The 19,325-nt window shown below is 42.0% G+C and overlaps 1 protein-coding gene across 3 annotated transcripts in view; it reads left to right on the forward strand.

The window, feature by feature from the left end:
- Window positions 1–1,883: 1,883 nt before the first annotated feature.
- The window catches only part of ADAM23 (ADAM metallopeptidase domain 23), a 163,790-nt gene continuing 146,348 nt past the window's right edge, over window positions 1,884–19,325 (forward strand). The window contains exons 1-2 of one of the 3 annotated variants that reach the window (XM_049711923.1): window positions 1,884–2,479; window positions 3,603–3,820. In XM_049711923.1, the coding sequence (XP_049567880.1) occupies window positions 2,266–2,479; window positions 3,603–3,820 (432 nt within the window). In that variant the 5' untranslated portion in view covers window positions 1,884–2,265. The remainder of the gene's footprint in view (window positions 2,480–3,602; window positions 3,821–19,325) is intronic. The other 2 variants (XM_033429210.2, XM_004262805.3) reach the window with 2 other exon arrangements.

Consider the following 19,325-nt stretch of genomic DNA (forward strand, 5'->3'; position numbering starts at 1 on the left):
TTTTTTTTGCAAATACTTCTGCTCCTTACTAGAAATGGAATTCAGTCCTTATTCTGTTTCCCAAGTGCATGGGATTGTGGCTGCTGACTGGTTGGTATGCAGGTGGACTGGGTAGCTCATGGCTTTATTTATTGGAAGAGGCTTTGAGAGGTTGTTACTCAATTGTAAGAGATGCCTTTTAAAGAGCTTTGCATCTGGGCATCTTTTGCCTTTCATTTCCTTTTCCCTTCTCATTCCCTGTCCACCTCCTTTGCCCCCAAGCCCTTTTCCAGGATTATATCATTATATCAAACATAAATTGGGAAAACCTAGCCAGGACATGCTTGTCTTGAGGGAGACACCCCCAAGAGCACTGAGCTGCAAGTAGGAACTATGGGGAGGTGGGCATGTTCACCAGTTTGCCCCATGTGCCTCCTGCTACTGGTACCTCCGCTGGTCTCTTCATTCATGACATATTTTGAGAGGCTTCTCTGTGCCACAAACACCACGCTAGCTGCTAGGGACACAAACTGAGCCAAAGGGAAAACTGTTGCTGCCCACATTTGGGGGAGGTAGCATCAATGACAAGTTCACATTAATAAATGTGTGATAACAAATTGATATCCTAGCTCTGATACAAAGAGGAAGAACTAATATTAGTGTTTAATTCTCTAACAATTCTGAGATCTCTGGTCTCTCTGTGTGTGTGTCTGTCTCGTCTCTCTCTCTCCCCCTTCCCTCTGTTAACTGGGGGTGGAGAAGACAGCTAACAACACCGAGTCCTGTCATTGCTGTGGTGCATTATACCCACATTCTTTCTCTTTATTGTGAGATTCTTGATCCCCCAAAGTAGATGGTATTATCTCCATTTTAAATACACATAACGGAGAAAGACAACATTGCTATTACTCAGTCTGTCATTGGGACGGCGAACAAATGAATGCTTGCATTATGGGAGTTTGGGGGCAGAAATATGCCACAGGCCCTAATTTGAAACCATCGTATTTAGTTTCTGCTGATCCACCCAATTCAGGGATTTTATTTCTTTTTTACAGCAGTGAGAGAAAAATCTTTCTTTCTCTGCACAAGTCAGGACCAGATCTCAAAATCTGCAATGTGCCCTCTCCGATGCACGCCCACCCACCGGCTTGACAAATGCTGGATTTCCCATGATAGCTGCCACACACTCGGTTTCTCATCTCCCTATTTCTTCCCCGCCAGAATTTCTAAATCCTTCCGGAACACGTCCAGTCATCCTTTCTGAACTTTTGAGCTCCATCTGCTTTCCGCAAAGGCCCTGGGCACAAGCCCGGGCGACAGAGGCCCCGGGCGACAGAGTCCAGGGCGGAGGGCCCAGCTCGGGGGATCCCTGCGCCTTGAGCTCTGCAAGGCCGCAGGGCGTCATCTGGCCAGCGAGCCCGCCACGCGCCAAAGTGCTTCCCAGCCCTCGTTCCCCGCGCTGCCAGCGAACTGAATGAGGAGCAGGGCTATTTTTACCTCCCCGGCTGCAATCCTTTATATATCAATATATTTGCAGGAAGGAAACATAAAGGATTAACAGGGAAATGCTTGGCCTAAGTTTTACCCGAGAAGGTGGCGGTTGGAACAGGAGGGGGTATGTAAGGTCTGGGGTGGTGGAAAAGGCAGGCCGATTTCTCTGGCTGGCTGTTTCCTCCAGATCATTCTGTCCTGGAAATCCCCACACTCTTCTTTCTTCCCCTCTAGCTAATCCCTGGCTGCCAGCTTCCTCTCTCCCCGCCCCCAACTCTTGAGGTGCCACCGTCACCTCTGATGCTGCATCACTCTGCTCCCGTTTTTTCCCTCTCTCCTTTCTCTTCCACAATGAAGCATGCGCAGTGCGTCCCGTGCCAGGCAACAGCATCAGCATCAGGACGCGAAGCCGCGCTCGGGCGCGCTCTCGAGGGCGGGGCGCACGCCCGCGCCGCTCGCTCTCGCTCGCCGCCTCAGCATCCTCAGCCCCAGCGGCAGCCCCCGCAGTCACTGGAGCTGCCGCGCCCGCCGCAGGGAGGGAGGAGCATCTGGGGAGGCTCCAAGTTGGCGGAGCGACTGGGACCCCCGGACTCTTCAGCAGCCACCCCGGGAGGGGCTGAGAGGCGAGCACGGCAGGGGGCGCCGCCCAGCCCCTAGCCCCGAGCTCCGACCTCCCTGTCCGCGGCCGCACCATGCGCGCCGAGCCGGCGTGACCGGCTCCGCCCGCAACCTTACCCGCAGCCTAGCCCGGCGCTCTCGCTGGCCACACCGAGCGGCGTCCGGGAGCTATGAGCCATGAAGCCACCCGGCAACAGCTCCGGGCGGCCGCCCGTGGAGGGCTGCAGCCTCCCCCGAGCCTCCAGCTGCTCCCGCGGCGGCCCCGCCGGCCCGGCGCCCATCCGCGCCCCGGCCCGCGCGCCGCCCTGCCGCCTGCTCCTCGCACTTCTCCTGCTGCCTCCACTCGCCGCCTCATCCCGGCCCCGCGCCTGGCGGGCTGCTGCACCCAGCGGTGGGTATGGCCCAGGTGCCCTTTGCATTGCCTTGCCCACGGGGCCCTGCAGAGGAGAGCGAAGGGCACGCGGGTCCGTGCGCTCCGGACACGTCCAGGGCTCGGCCTTTGCGAGCCTCTCTCTGCCTGCCCACCTCTCTCATTCCCAAACCGGCGTTCATTCCAGTTCACTTTTTGAAGTCCATTTTTCTGTTGCATTCACTAAATTACTGCCGGTTCCACTGGAAGGTATTCAGTGGATGCGGGGTCCCTAACTGATCTCTGTGCAACTTAGGGAAACCGGTGGATGGGAAATGCAGCGAGGGAGCAAGTTTTTTCTTGGGTGGTGGAGCCTGAACGTGAGTGCGGGAGGATGTGATGAGAATAGTGGTAACGTGTTTCCTCAAATTGCCTAGTGGGTTTATTCACTGCTGTTGGAATTAAGGTGGGGGAGGGAAACTTCGGGGATATAAACCTTTGGCTTGTAATTTCTCAAAATGCTTGTCATTATAATGAAAAATGAAGATAATATGATGTTCAATACATTGATGATTGGACATCAGTGACTGCAGATAGCTGGTAATAGGCAGGAAAATAAAAAGAAATTGGAAAGCTGCCAGCATCTGCATCCCTCTATGGCAAAAGATTTTTGCTCATCTCAAAGTTAAAAGAAAAGGGAATTGTCCATTTTGTTAAGTGAATCGGTTAACATTCCGTGTTCATGAGTTCTGCACTCAAGTTATCTGTGGAGCGTTCTTAGCTCTCAGGTGGGATACTCTTAGTCCTAGTCCCATTGAGCTTCTGTAGACTCCCAAGGGGGTGGAGGTGAGGGGCAGAAACCCTAAGCATGTTCGTTTAATGACCCTTCCTTCAAGTCCGTTCCCCCTCAGCCCCACCACCAGACTTAGAAGTATAGATTTAAGACTATAAACAGTACATTGTTGTATAAGCCTTATTGGCTGATAACCTATCCAGGCCATTTCATTGTTGCAATAACTTTCTTTCCTGTGTCTCTACGCCTTACCTGCTTAAAAGTAGAAAACTTTGTTTTTGCAATTAATGGAAAAATGCATTTTAGTACTTATGTATTTATAGGGTATGTGTGTGTTTGTGTATGTTTGTGTCCCCCCCCTCCCCCCCCCAGCTCCGCATTGGAATGAAACTGCAGAAAACAATTTGGGAGTCCTGGCAGATGAAGACAACACATTGCAACAGAATAGCAGCGGTAATAGCAGTTACAGCAATGCAATGCAGAAGGAAATCACACTGCCTTCAAGACTCGTATATTACATCAACCAAGACTCGGAAAGCCCTTACCACGTTCTTGACACGAAGGCAAGACACCAGCAAAAACATAACAAGGTAGGCAGGGTCTGGGTATGCAAAAGTGGCTGCCATGAAGAGTTAGTTGTCCTTTGATTTGATTTTCTGCCAGAATCTGATTTCACAAATGTTACTGCAGCATTTTATTAGGAAACCAATTAATATTACGATAGGGGAGAAACTGGAGGGAATTAACCTGGGATCTACTGGGATAGGGCTGCTGTCTGTCTTTCCTCTCTGACACTAAACTGGAATTGGAATTTTCTTATCGCCTTATAAGTTTAACAGCTGAAATGTTGTCCATTTTTCTTGTAGGTGCATTGAACACTGAACAGTAGTTAAGCGAATACGTTGATGGTCCTGACTTTTATCTGTGAGGCTTTATGTAAGGGTGCAGTATTCTACCTCCCATGACGAAAACTGCTTTCAATCTGCACCCAGAAAATTGCCATAAAAAGCTGTTGGGCTGCCGATTCCCCATCAGTCTTTCACTTAGAAATTGAGTGGTTAAGTTTGAACAACCTCTTTCTTTCTTTAGTTGGTCAGTAGGAAAAAAATACTTTTTGTTGTTATATTTTCAGTAGGTAAACAGTATGACATTTTAAAAGATTATGGTGAATGTAAACAAACAATTTATATAATATAGAGACCAGTTTTGGTCAGCACAACCCTTCAAGAGTTTATCTGCATTCACTGTGAGCAGTAACTTTACTTGCAGATTGGTTCAGAAAGTGTCACTGAGTTTTAAAAAGGCATTCAGTGGAAGATGAAGGTGCTTAATATCCAAAGAGTTCAAGGGATCTTTTTTTTCCTGCTTACTAGTCATTATTTGAGTTAATAAAATTTTGGACCCCAAGCAGATGTCCACAATGGGTTATCAGTGCCTCTTTTCTTTATTAGGAGCAGAAAATAGAGTCCGTTTGTTAAATATTTTACTTTGGACTTGTAGGATAGGAAGAAAACTTTCCTCTACCCTTTTAGGTTCTTCTGGCTGGTCCAAGAATTAAATTGACACGAGACGAATTAACAGGAGAAAATCAAATTTAATCTCGTATGTATGCATGTGAGGGCCAGAGGCCCCACATACCTGAGAGGTTCAGAGACAGAAAGGTAAAATGAGACGTATATGCCATCCTGAGCTAAGGAATGGCATAGGGGCCTCGGGCTTCCACGGACAGGAGGGTCATTCATAGGACAATAAAAAGAGCAGGTGTTTGGTAATTAGATGTTTGCCCTGCCATATAGATGGGGCCACTTAGATAAAATTTATCTCTCGTAATAACTCTTTTCTGGGAAAAATCCTCAATTTAAGTTCTGCTGGGTAGTTAAGGGAGGGGCAGTAGTTTCTCTTGAACCTGCAGGGTCTTGATTGTGCCCTTAGTTCAAAATAATCCTCATGCAAAAGTGACACATTTGGGGGGAAGCTCGTTCTGAGCCCTTACAGATTATACCTGTTGAGTTGAGAAGAACAGTCATTGTCTAAACATCTAGAATTTAAGGAAAGTATCTATGGTTTGCATCATTGTTTTTATTAGTTTTCTAAAATATGGGTAAGTGGTAACAGTATTTATTCCTATTTTACAAATGGGGAGTTAGAAATTTAAGGCCTTCAGGTGCCTTTCCCAGGATTGTAAAACAGCTGATGTAAAATTCAAGAGGCCTGAATATTTAATATTTACAAGTCAGGCTTCTGAGAAAATGCTTCCTTCATATCGGATGTTATTGGAGAATTTAACTTTGCTTCACGGTGCTGTGAAGAGGCTGCTACCCGCCTTGGCTGAGATGAAGCGATCTCCTTGCTCATGGCCCTTTTCTGATCTGCTCATATGTAACTTGACGGCTTGACTCCTGGATCCTGTCTACCCGTTTGTCTTGTTGATAGGAGGAGTGGGTAGTGTCTTTAAGGAAGAAGAATCCAAGTTCCTCTTGATAAAGGCATTGAGGCCCATTTTATGGTTTTTCTACTAATTAATAAGATCCTCTATGGTTAAGTGACAAGTTCTCAAATTCCAGTGCCTTTGCATAAGATGCTGGAGGAAGAAAAAACATGGCCTGAAAGCCTATTTTAAAGAATGCTCAAGCCCTCTCGAGTCCGGACTTGAAGGGAATTTAGTGAAACTTCTCTAATAACTGAGCTGTCGGTGGCTATGGCTAACTCCTGTCTTCTAGTCTAACCGTATTTGATTGCTTTGTTTGGTGGGGCTTGGTTTGACTACAGTATATCTGAATTTTTATGATAGTGAGATTGTTAAAACTTTACCCACCACTCATGTAGAGGAATAGATTTCTTAGTAGGGAGCACACACTTGCTGTTGGAATGATTTTACCTCTCCACTTCCACCCTCCATAGTGGTTAGGTTTCTTTTATCTTCAAAAAAAAATGTTTATGTAGAAATTATATTTGAAAGCATTTTTCTTCTTTTCTTATTAGTTTGACTCAACAAGTATTTGTTGCACATTTCTCATGTGCAAAGTAGTATGGTGAAGATTCAGAGATAAGAGATAAGGGGTACAAGGATGAACAAGACAAGGTCTGTCCTCCAGGAGACACAAAAATGAGATAAGCAAGATTCTAAAAAGCGCTCTTATACAGGGATAAACAGTGTTCTTCCTGTATGGGTTCCCTGAAACTTCCCTCTGTGTTTCTATGATTTCCCTTGCACTTCTGTTTTGAAGCATCTCTTGAACTAGTTGACAAAAAGTGTTGCATGTGCTTTCTGCTGTATCTTTGGATGACTTGCCTCATCATAGTGATGGGAGATACTTGTCAATTCAGCTGCTTTCCAAATGTTTCAGTAAGAGAAAAAGTATGGAAGTTCGTTATTTTTGCCTTTATAAAAGAAGTTTTGATTTTAATATCTGTGTATTAGGTACCTTTCTTTCTCCCTGATTTCATTGCACCCAAGCACATTTTAATCAATGCCTTAGAAATGCTGAATCACTGTGCCATTCTCCTGGAATCCTAGATTGGTGGGTAGAGGTGGAGAGGGAAATTCCCAGATATAGGTTATAGGGCAGAGCTCCATATTTATTTCGTAAGTATTTAAAGTTGAGCAGGGCTTACTACTTTACAGTTGTGAGAGTTAAGATGTTTGTTAACTCTTTCAAAATTGGTAAGTTTAAAAGCAGACTGTGCAAAGCAGGCTGTCATACTAGTGTTTCTGAAAATCTTAAAGTTTTCTTTGTCAAAGATTGTTTAGGAATCTTTTTATCTCCAGATAGGGTTATATATAACTTATTGTCCAAACTGTGACATTTTTTGAGAGTGAAAGTAGGCACGCTTAATAATTATTCCAGGATGATTGGCATAAGCCTAGATGGTCCAGGGCAGACTGGGAACATGGTTATCTCAGATCTAAACAGTTATGTTCTTTGATTTTTGGCACTTAACCCAATTCAGGTTTCTTTATAGACAGCTTTATTTTCTGATGATTTATTGTAATTTTTTTCTTACTAACTAGGAGGTTAATTTACCACGATGTAGAAGTAATAGGGTCTGAAATGGAAACATTTTGTTTCGCTTTGTTATCAAGACTTATCTTCTTCACCTGTAGAACTTTTACAAGCATAAATGGAATTTTATGATGACTAAACATAAGCATTTTATCAACCGTTAATTCAATATTTGGATAAAATATACATTTAAAAAGAGGCAGAAACAATTTAGATTAATTAATTCATTCATAGATAATCCTATGAGATCTATTCCTGAGAATGTTAATGAACCTGTGGAGGAAGAAAAATAATTTTTCTTCTACCCTTCCAGGTTCTGGGCTGAGACACACCCTGTAATAAAAGACAGGTTAACAGGAGAAAATTAGAAGTTTAATGACACGTATGCCTCCTGTGTACATGGGAGAGACACAGGAAAACTGAGTAACTTTGAGATGGCCCAGCCATCAGCTTAAATAACTGTCCAGCTAAAGACAAGATGATGGGAGGCTATCAGGAAAAGCACAGTAAATGAGGGTAAGGTTGTTACACAGATTTAAATCGTTGCCTTTTATGCTGATAATGTGTTTCTGGAGATATCGAGTATCCTCCTCTTTCTGGTACAGAGAGGGGAACACCCTTACAAATGGAGATTTCTTATAAATATAAATGTCTCTTACAGAAGAGTAACTTCTGCTTGGTTTACAGAGCTGCTCCTGTGTCCACTGTTTCTTAAAAATAACCAGCCGAAAATAATGTTTATGCCAAAGAGGCATATTTTGGGAGAGTATATTCTGCTCCCCTTCAAAACTTTTCCTGAAACTTGCCTTTAGTCAAAAATTACTTGCCTTTAGTCAAAAACTACTTGCCTTGAATCCTACTTATTTAGATTCTCTTCTCTTGCAGTTGGGAAGGGATGGAAGAGGTACATTATGTACAGCACAGGGTCTGGGGAAAGATGAAAGTCATCTCCTTGGACTTGAGATATGGCCCAGTCTTTCGTTACCTTCCCTACTGTGTTGGGGAGTCAGACCTGGTGTATTGAATTAAGAACATACAGATTATGACCTGCTGAATGAGGGGGCACAAACCACCCACACGGGTCAGCAAGTATCTCCCTCAGCATCCAAGCTTCCACTTTTGGGACGTGAAAACCACTGGGTCGTTTTGACTGAAGACACGGTTTCAATACACCCACACAAAAGAAGTACAGTCACGAGATTTATTATTCACAGATCCCAGAAAAGGTTGGGGGACAATGAACGAGGGGGGGGGGAAGGACAGTCCTTTGTCCCAGGTCACCAGTAAGCAGAAGATAGAGAGGGTAGCAAGCATCTATCACTTATAAGGTGGTTGGGTCAGAGGTCGCTAACTTTTCACAGGCTTAACTCTAAGTGATTATTTTAAAAGGCATCTGGGGAAAGCAAAGAGGGACTTATGGTAGGAATCCCAAAGTGCAGTCCTTATCTACATGTCCAGACTCTAGGTGGGTGTGAGCAGGGTTTCCAGTCTGTAAAATGCCTAGGCAGCAACTCAGAAAAACAAAAGTTGTTTTTTTCATCACACCTATTCCCACCACCCCAGGCTTAAGAGAGAGAAGAGAGACATTTAAGTAAATTTAGATCACGATGATTATCATTACTTCCTACTCTGCTTCAGGACAAAGCTGGTTCCACGTTACTTGGCCATCCAGAAGCCAGCTGCTCCACTGCTCCCGGTGTGGATCAGCAGAAAGAAATACTGGGTCCTTAGAACTGGTCGTGTGGCAGCTATTAGTTTATTTGGTAATACGAACATTGGTATTGGCCTCAGCGGCCTTCCCAAGTTTTCTAGGTCTTCCTAAGCAGTCATTACAGAATTGTAGTAAGTAGAATTCAGGCTTGTAACGGTTTTCCTTGTAATGCCGGGCATATTGTAGGCTGTCAGTAAATATCTGTTGAATGAATTGATGGTTGAACACTCCTATCTATGTTAGAAAGAGTGCAGTGCTTTCTGTGAAATTTCATGTTGTAATCAAATTGACATTCAAAAGCACCTTAAGTTACTGTTAAGCATTTTTGGCACTGTGACAGAGCGGCAGGAGAGAGAAGTTTGATCTCAAGTTATTCGCACTGCATAAATCACACTTACGCGACCTAAAATCATGAGAATACCTGTATTAACAATTCTTAGATTATCCCTCTCAGTGTCACCTACCATTAACATGGGTAATCACAAGCTGACCATGTGGGAGATTTTGTCATTGCTACTGGTTAATTCTCAATGGTGGAGCCCAAGGTGTCCACTCATATAGTTTCCAGTCAATCAGATTTACATCTGTGAGGTGTTCAGTTATGTTTGGCAAATACCTGTTTTGAAGCAGGCACTGTGTTAGACCCTGGGAAGAGCGAGGAAGAGTAACACTCAGTCCCTACCTTTGCTCGTGACTTGCTGGGCATCAGAAGGCAGCTGGCGGTGTGTGTGTGCTTCCTGTCAGTGCGTTGCTAGTTGTAGGAACAAAGGGCTGTGGGGACTCAGGAAAGTCAAAGAAAACCTCGGAGAGGAAGAAACAATGGAGCTGGCCCTAAAGAGCAATTAGGAGACAAGTTTTCGGGAGGTGGAAAGAGGGTGGAGGGTGGAGGAGGTAGAGAGGGGCCCACAGTCAGCAGGCAAAGGCTCTGCCCTGCTGGAGACAGTGTGGTGAGTGTGAGAAGGGGAAACCCAAGTGTGGGAAATTTAAAAGAATTGGACATCATTGTTACATTCATGGTCAATTTTTAAAAAGTTCACTTGATTCCTCTAGAAATCCAATACGTGTTTGTCAGATGTAGCAGTTGAGAGTTATTGTTAGTGTCTTCACAAAGGACAAACAGCTAGTAAGGGGCAGACAGAGTCAGGATTCGAACCCAGGTCTTATCCTTTGCAAAAGTCCAGGCTGGAGAGAGACCAGGGTGTGTTGGGTACGGCAGGCAGCAAAGGGGAAAGGCTGTGAAGGGGAAGGCTGTGAAGAGATCAAGGGTTTGGATTTATTTTGTATCAAATGGCTCACCTCCTGATGCGTCCGGAGGTGAGCAAATGGTTGGTTGAGCATTGATTGAGTGCCAATTCTGTGGCTCCTAAGGGAGCTTACCTTCTAGTGGGAGGAGACAGGCCATAACCGCAATAGCAACAGCAGCACAGAGATTTCAGGTATTGACGAGTGCTTGAAGAAGATAAGGTAGCGTACGTGGTGGAGAATGGTGGGTGGGAGAGTTGCTCTTGAAGAATTGGAAGATTGGGCCTACGGTCTTGGGTGAGAGTAACCTACCTACTGTGGTTCCTCTTTAGATGGGGTGGGCGCGTGCTGTGTCAGTGGCCCCCACCTGCACTCCTTGTTGCCGAACGCCACCCGTCCTCATTTCTGTTACTCGCCCAGCTCCTGTAGGCATTTCAGTTTGGACCCTAGTCTTTGATTCTTCTCTCTCACGAAGTCTGGACTATTTTTGATCATTTCACCCAGCTGGATTGATCTGATGGCCGCCATGCTTTCCAGCAGTACGTCGTGCTGTCCAAGGTCTTGCTTTCGCATGCATGTGTCCCTACATAACATTTTCTGCTCTTTCTACTCCTGGGTTGGCTCCTTCCTGCTAACTATATAACTGCTTGTGTCATTCTGTCTTCACTTATTCTCAGGTTTTGTGAACAGATTGGGCCACTATCCTTCTCTCTATAGCCAGTCAAAAAATAACAAGTGCATTATTTGCTCAGTGGCTTTGGCTAGGGTTGGTGGCATCATGCAGGCTGAGGGTAAAGACAGGCAGGAAGAGAGCTGTCCTGGCCGCCTTGCTCACTTTTCTCAGTGGTGGTGCTATTTTCCCAGCCACCTAAGAGTGAATCTTGGGAATCATCGTTGACTCTTTTCTCTCCTTCATCTTCTGTCTATAAATAGTCACATATTAAGTCCTGACGTTTCTCCCAAATCTGTCCTTCCCTCCTCCTCTGTATTGTGTTCTTGTCATAGCCTCTTGTCTCTCTCTCTCTTTCTCTGTCAATCCATCAGTCCTACTGCTGACAGATTAATCTTCCTGGAACACTTAGTGCATCACGTGACTCCTTTTATCCACATGCAACAAGCATGATTTCAGCAGATGAATTTTCCTTGTGGAGTAAAGGGGAGAAAGTGAAATGCTCTGGAGGAGAGCTGTTGCCCCTGCCCCCCTTCTGAATACTACACATTTGCTGGTCCATTCTCCTTTCAGCATTTTTTCCAGGCCTGTTTACCGAGGTCAGTGCATGGCAGGAGGTAATTTTATCTGGACAGTTCCATTGATATCTGTCCAAATTCTGGGGCTAGTTATGGAAAAACCTTGTGATCAGTAGCAGTAACCCAAACTGTCAGTAATGTGTTCTCAGGCTTTTGTTTTAGGTTCAAATATGGTTAAATTCCTGCTTCAGAAGGTCCTTCCTCTCCATCTTTAGGATCTGAGTAATTAATTCTCCTAGAGAATAAGTTTTCTGAATGAAAATATTTTATTCCTCTCAAATATGTATGTAATCATAAAGCTTTATTCACACAGAGTATTAAATTCACAAATGATGTGGGTATCCATGGTCTTATGAAAGACTCATTCATTCACATAATTCATTCATTCATAATCCACCTAGCATCTGAATTTTGCAATTTTACAAAGGAGTTTTTGTGTTTAGAATTTATATAAATTCAGTACAATTTTAATCAAATCCAATGCTAGGAATTCTATTATAAAAGGGTAGATCCAGTTATTTTAGTTAGAATAATGAGAAGTTAAAAACAATTACGTTCATTCACAGCAAATCAAGATAGTTTTTGCATTTCACAGAGTATGTGAGTGGTGCATCCTCCATCACTGGGTACCCAGTCTGGACAGAGCCAGACCTGTGAGTTAGCTCCATGCTCCAAATAAGGTTTTGTTATATTGTTGTCTTCTCTGGTTAAAGAGTAGACAGAGGCTACTTTTCCTCATCTGGAACATTACAAATTAGTGAATTCGAAATCTATGTTCAAGTCTGTTGTAAAAGCTGTTTATTTGTCAGCAAGAACTACCTTAATGCTAAATGTTCTCAAAGCTTTCTATTTAGACATGGAATGGATAGAAATTCAAATAAGTCTCCTCTACTGATAGACACTAATTACAGAGAGTTAAGTTCAAACAAACCAATGAACAGAGAAGTGTAACTGGGAGCCTATAACCAGTGACTGTATTGCCCTTTAACTTTGATCTATTATTATAGAGTTGGGGACATTCATCTCTTTCTTATTTGCATGGCAGTGTCCACATGAGGCAGTCATTCTAGCACATTTTAAATCCTAGGTGGGAGGGGGAACAAGATAATCACATGCCCTTGGACCACCTCCTTCTGCCCTCAGTGGGGCTAAAGATTAATTTTAGAAGTCAAATCTAGGCACACCTAGAGGCATATCATACAAAACATTTCAGAGCCATTCATTTTTGAGTATCTACTGAATTCTAATATCTGTTCCAGTGCTTCCTTTCCCTTATTGTGGATGTTCAAAAATTTGCTATATCAAGTTGTAGTCTGGATCACTTAATTGGGTGCTTTGTGCTGTCTTTTAATTGCAAACAGGCTTGTGAATACCATATACCATAATAGTTAATAGTTGTGTTGCAGATGGCCTCCACTAATGATATAAATCAATCAACACTTAGAGGAGTCTTCCATCCTGCATGTGCCTCCTTGCCCTTTGCTTTTTCAGCTAAGAAGATAGAATGCATTAAACCAACCTGTACTCACTCAACAATACACTGGCAGTAACAAATACAATATTCACTTTGCAGTGAACCTAAACGGTTTTGTTGAGGCATTTTCATATCTATAATCTCACATGGTCCTCACAGCAATAAAACAAGTTTTTTTTATTCTTTTTATTGTGGTAAAATAGATATAACATAAAATTTACCATTTTAACCATTTAAGTGAAATTTTGGGCTTTGCCTCTTAACTGCCTTAACCAAGAGGAGTTCATACACTGACTCGCCTTCTCTTATAAATCATGGCTAAAAATAGTTAGTGAACTCTTGTTAATTACTATGGTCTGTCCTGTACAATGTAGTGGACTTTCATCTCTGTAGAATGTTCAGACCATAGTTAGAGGCATTTATCACTCCTGGGCAGCATAAAAGCAATCACTTGTTCCCTTCAGAACCAGTGGGACATTGGGATGATGCTGTCTTGTTATTTTTTGGCTTTGCAACAGTGCATGAAACATTTTTTTGGAAATAGTTAACTATTTTTGTTTCCCTTTCTAAAGAAATATATCTGTATTTTTTTTATTCTTTTATTTGGGACATTAATCCTTTTAAGATCTGGTGATGCACTTTAGGATTATTACCTGAATAGTATATTTATAAACTATCCTGTCTGTTTATCAGATCTTACATTGTTTTTCCATTTTAGTTTTCTAGAATTTCTGGCTTTCCCCTGACATGTTTTTAACACCCTAATGTGTTAAAAGTTTGGGAACTTACTTGATTAATTTGTGTGAAACACTTCTTTGTTGTGTAACATTTAAAAATCTTGGTTCTTTGACAGAGAGCATAATCTCTCCCTTGATACCCAGACTACATATCCAGCTATTTATCTTGTATCTCCACTTGGATATCTAATAGGCAACTCACACTTAATACATCCAAAACAGAACTTTTTTTTTTTTTTTTTTTTTTTTGCGGTAAACGGCCCTCTCACTGCTGTGGCCTCTCCCGTTGCGGAGCACAGGCTCCGGACGCGCAGGCTCAGCGGCCATGGCTCACGGGCGCAGCCGCTCCGCGGCATGTGGGATCCTCCCAGACCGGGGCAAGAACCCGTGTCCCCTGCATTGGCAGGCGGACTCTCAACCACTGCGCCACCAGGGAAGCCCCCAAACAGAACTTTTGATTATAATATCTCCTACCCCAACCTGCTCCTTCCACGTTCTTCCCATTTGAGTAAATAGAAGATCCTTCTTCCAGCTAAGCTCAAGAGACTCAACCCTTCTATTTCTTTTAAGCATCACCCCAAGCCATGAAATCTTGTTGGTTCTCCCTTCAGAGCTGTTCAGAATCTGACCATTTCTCACTGTCTCCATTGCTGCCAACCTGGTCTAATCTACCATTACCTCTCGCTTGTATTATTAAAATATCTTCCTACCTCTTATCCCTGCTTTTGTCCTATTCCTGTCAGTCTGGCTCTAGTTTGTTTTACACATTTCAGGCAAAGTGATTCTTTTAAATACTAACTGTGATCATGCCACTCTTCAGCTCAATAACCTGCAAGAGCTTCCTTCCCATCTCAGTCAGAGTGACTTTTCTTTTTCTTTTTTTTTTTTTTTTTTGCGGTACGCGGGCCTCTCTCTGTTGTGGCCTCTCCTGTCGCGGAGCACAGGCTCCGGACGCACAGGCTCAGCAGCCATGGCTCACGGGCCCAGCCGCTCCGCGGCATGTGGGATCCTCCCGGACCGGGGCACGAACCCGTGTCCCCTGCATCGGCAGGCGGACTCTCAACCACTGCGCCACCAGGGAAGCCCCAGAGTGACTTTTTTTCTCTCCTAATCATAATGTAGTCACTGACGAAAACTAAACTACTGCTAGTTGTTAACTTGATAGCAGGAAGTGCTCTTTATGTTTGTGTGTTTAAACACACAACGTAGGAAAACTAATAAGATTTAAACATCACTTTCACTCATGGCTTAAAAATATTATAAAAAATAGGTTTACCTACTTTGTCCCATTCACATTTTAATTAAAATTTTTTGATTTTTCCTATTTTCAAACCATAGACCATACAATTAAAATGGAGTATTTTTTTATTGTAACAATAAAACACAAAACAAGAATAACACCCAAACATATTTGTTGACCTTGTGACAAGTTCAGGATTACCTTGTACTGTGCAAAAATGTTATTGATGTGTCAATAGCTTGTCAAATGATTATACTTTATTATTTATTTGAGAAAAGATAGATGATGCTTCTGAGGTCAGCAGACAGTGGCTGAATAAGAGAAGGGTTATAGCTGTTGTAGCAGTGCCACAGTTTTTACTTGCATGAAGAGCAGTGCTTTCTTTGCTAGCTGGGGAAATTGCTTGAGGCCAAAGAAGACAAGCTTCATAGTGTGGACAGGAGTCTTCACAGAATTTTCAGAGGGAGCTCTTAATATCAGAGCTAAAGGAAACATTGTACTGTAACCATTGGATTTCACGGGGAGTGGATGATCACAGAAAGGTGGGTATAAGCTGGAGCTCTGAGAAGAAAATTGCTCAAAAGGAGTATTTGGAGATGTTTTGCTGGAAGCTGAGATTTGCTATTTGTTAGATGAATAAAACAAATCTTATTTGTTTTAAATAATGTTTAAGAGAAAGATGAGTAGTCCAGTTTTTGCATGTTAATTCATTTTTATTGTGGTAAAATAGATATAACATAAAATTTACCATTTCAACCATTTAAGTGTACATTTCTGGGTATTAAGTATATTCACATTATTGTGCAGCTATCACCACCGTCCATCTCCAGAATGCTTTTCATCTTCTCCAACTGAAACTGTACCTATTAAATATTTATTCCCCATTCCTCCCTCTCCCTGGCTTCTGGCAACCAACATTTTATTTGTTGTCTCTGTGAATTTGACTATCTTAGATACCTAATATAACTAGAATCAGAAAGTATTTGTCTTTTCTTAACTGGCTTATTTCACTTAGCATAATGGCTTCAGGATTCATCCATGTTGTAGCATGTATCAAAATTTCTTTCCTTTTTAAGGCTGAATAATATTCCATTTTATGTACATGCCACATTTTGTTTACCCATTCATTTGTTGACGGATACTTGGGCTGTTCCACCTTTGGCTATTATGAATAATGCTGCTATGAACATGGATATATAAAATCTGTTTGAGTCTCTGCATTCAGTTCTTTTGGGTATATACCCAGAAGTGGAATTGCTGGATTATATGGTAATTCTATTCTTAATATTTTGAGGAATGACCATAACATTTTCCATAGTAGCTGCATTATTTTACATTCCCACCAGCAATGCACAAGAGTTCCAATTTCTCCACATTCATATCAACACTTTTTTTTTTTTAATAACAGCCATCCTAGTGGATGTGAAATAGTATCTTATTATGGTTTTGATTTGCATTTTTCTGATGGTTAGTGACATTGAACTCCTTTTCATTTGCTTTATGGCCATTCGTATATCTTTCTTGGAGACATGTCCATTCAATTCTTTCCCTATTTGAAAATCGGGTTGTTTATTTTCTAGTTGAGTTTTAGGAGTTCTTTATATATTCTGAATATCAGTCCCTATCAGATATGTTTTTCTCTTATTCTGTGAGTTGATATTTTACTCTTAAAATTTAGTTCTGAATTTTTTTTTTTTTTTCGCGGTATGCGGGCCTCTCACTGTTGTGGCCTCTCCCGTTGCTGGGCACAGGCTCCGGACGCGCAGGCTCAGTGGCCATGGCTCATGGGCCCAGCCGCTCCGCGGCATGTGGGATCTTCCCGGACCAGGGCACGAACCCGTGTCCCCTGCATCGGCAGGCGGACTCTCAACCACTGTGCCACCAGGGAAGCCCAGTTCTGAATTTTGATGAAGTTCAACTTATCTATTTTTTTCTTCTGTTGCCTGTGCTTTTGGTGTCATAGCCAAGAAATCATTGCAAAATCCAGTGTCATTAAGCTTTTCCCCTATATTTTCTTCTAAGAGTTCTATAGTTTTAAGGCTTATGTTTAAGGGCTTGATTCACTTTTAATTAATTTTTGTATATGGTGTAAGGGTCCAGCTTCATTTTTTTTTTTTCATGTGGCTATCCAGTTTTTCTTCCATCACCATTTGTTGAAAAGACTGTCCATTTCCTGTTGAATGGTCTTGGCACCCTCACTGAAAATCATTTGACCATATATGTGAGGGTTTATTTCCGGTCTCTTTAGTCCATTGGTCTTTATGTCTATCTTTATATCACTATCATACTGTTTTGATTACTGTATCTTGGTAGTAAAATTTGAAATCAGGAAGTGTGAGACCTCCACCTTTGTTCTTTTCCAAGATTGTTTTGACTATTCAGGGTCCCTTGAGATTCCATATGAATTTTAGGATGGATTTTTCAATTCATGCAAAAATATCATTGGGATTTTAATTCAGGGATTGCACTGAATCTGTAGATTGCTTTGGGTAGTACTGACATCTTAACAATACTACTTTGGGTAGTACTGACATCTTCCAGTCCATGAATATGGGGTGTCTTTCCATTTATTTGTGTTTTATTTAATTTCTTTTATCAATGTTTTAGAGTTTCAGAGTTCAAGTCTTTCACCTTCTTGGTTAAGTTTATTCCTAAGTACTTTTTCTTTTTGATGCTATTGTAAATAGAATTGCTGTCTTTATTTCCTTTTACGATTTTGCATTGTTAGTGTATAAAAATGAAACTAAGTTTTCCGTGTTGCTTTTTATATCCTTCAACTTTGCTGAATTCATTTATTAGTTCTAATAGGATTTTTTTTTAGTGGAATCTTTAGGGTTTCTTTATATAAGATCCTGTCATCTATAAACCGTGATAATTTTATGTCTTTCTTCCCCCCCACCCCCCCAGTTTTCATGCCTTTTATTTCTTTTTCTTGCCTAATTGTTCCGGCTAGGACTTCCAGTACTATGTTGAGTAGAAGTGGCAAAAGTGGGCATGTTTGTCTTGTTCCTGGTCTTAGAGGAAAAGCTTTCAGTTTTTCTTAATTGAGTATGATGTTAGCTGTGGGTTTTTCTTATGTGGCTTTTATTATGTTGAGGTAGTTTCTTTCTAGTGCATGTTTTATCTCACAGGTTCCTTTAAAAGGGTACCAGAATATGTATGACTAGAATAATGAATTGGTTGCATATTAAGTGGGCAATTTTGGACAAGTCATTTACTCTCTGGATTTAACTTTCTTCATTTCAGAAATAATTAGATTGGGTTGATTTGGGGAATCTCAAACTTTTGTGTGCATGGGAACTACCTGGGGAGGTTGTTGAAAACATTTTGAGTTAGTAGGTCTGTATGGGGTCCAGTGGTTTGCATTTTTATATCTCAGGCTATTTTGATGTGGGTGAGTTTGTTCTCTCCAACCCTTTATTGATCCTAAAATTCTGTGAAATATCCTCCAGTGAGAGGTGACTGGGCGTTCATAAGAGGCAATGAAATACGTACACTGGTGGTTGAATTAGGGATTGTTTATTATTCCAAGCAATGCCTGCATTTTTGGAGTAGCAGCTTCCTGAGAGTCTGGCACGTTGGAAAAAGACTAGGAATTATAAAGTGTAGACTCATTATTTGAAAGTGTGAGAAGAATAGCTGGCTCCAGAAGTAGTTGGTGTGAGGTGATTCAGGGAGGAAAGAGCTTTTGGGAAATAGAGGCAGAAGAGGGCCTAGGGAACAATTTTCCACAGAGAGGTTGCTAGTGGGGTCATAGTGCCCTTTGATTTATTAGCAAGAAGTCCTTGGTGGGACGGTTTCCGGTGGGGGAATTCCAAAGAACAGTGTTGGGAATCAGAGGGAAGAAATGTTACAGTAGGTGAAAAACGGATGACCAATGTGCATATATAAACATGCACAGCCTCATGGGTAAAATTAGTGTAAATATTTGTGCAAAATTAGTAGCTGCTTTACTATATTTATTTACATGGTCAAAGAATTCAGAGTTCACAAAAAATAAAATGAAAAGTGTAAGTCTCTCTCTCATCATTCCCCGAAGGAATAAAAAAGCTTTTATTTTTAGCTCTCTTAATGTTAAATAATTTATCTGCACTATTTTTAGATCCATCAATCTAAGACATCTTTTGTCTGCCTGTTACGAAATGTGAAGAATATATTATACTGTGTTGTGTTCCTTCCTTTCTTCCCTCTATCTCTTGATTTTCATTTCTTATATATTTTAACTTTTCTGGTAGTTTTAGCAGGAATGTACAGTTAAAACAGACTTGGAGAGGGAGGGCATAGGTTTAGAATTATATGGTAATTTGCTGTCTTCTACGTCTGGGGAGACCCAGAAGGACAGCTCAAACACATGTACCTCCCTTTGATGAGCTGCTAAGAGCTGCTGTCAGCATATAAGGCCATGGAAGTGAGGGATGGAGAGAAATTTTGTGAAGGAA

This window comes from Orcinus orca, chromosome 7 (assembly GCF_937001465.1).
Source record: "Orcinus orca chromosome 7, mOrcOrc1.1, whole genome shotgun sequence".
In the NCBI taxonomy this organism is placed as follows: Eukaryota; Metazoa; Chordata; class Mammalia; order Artiodactyla; family Delphinidae; genus Orcinus; species Orcinus orca.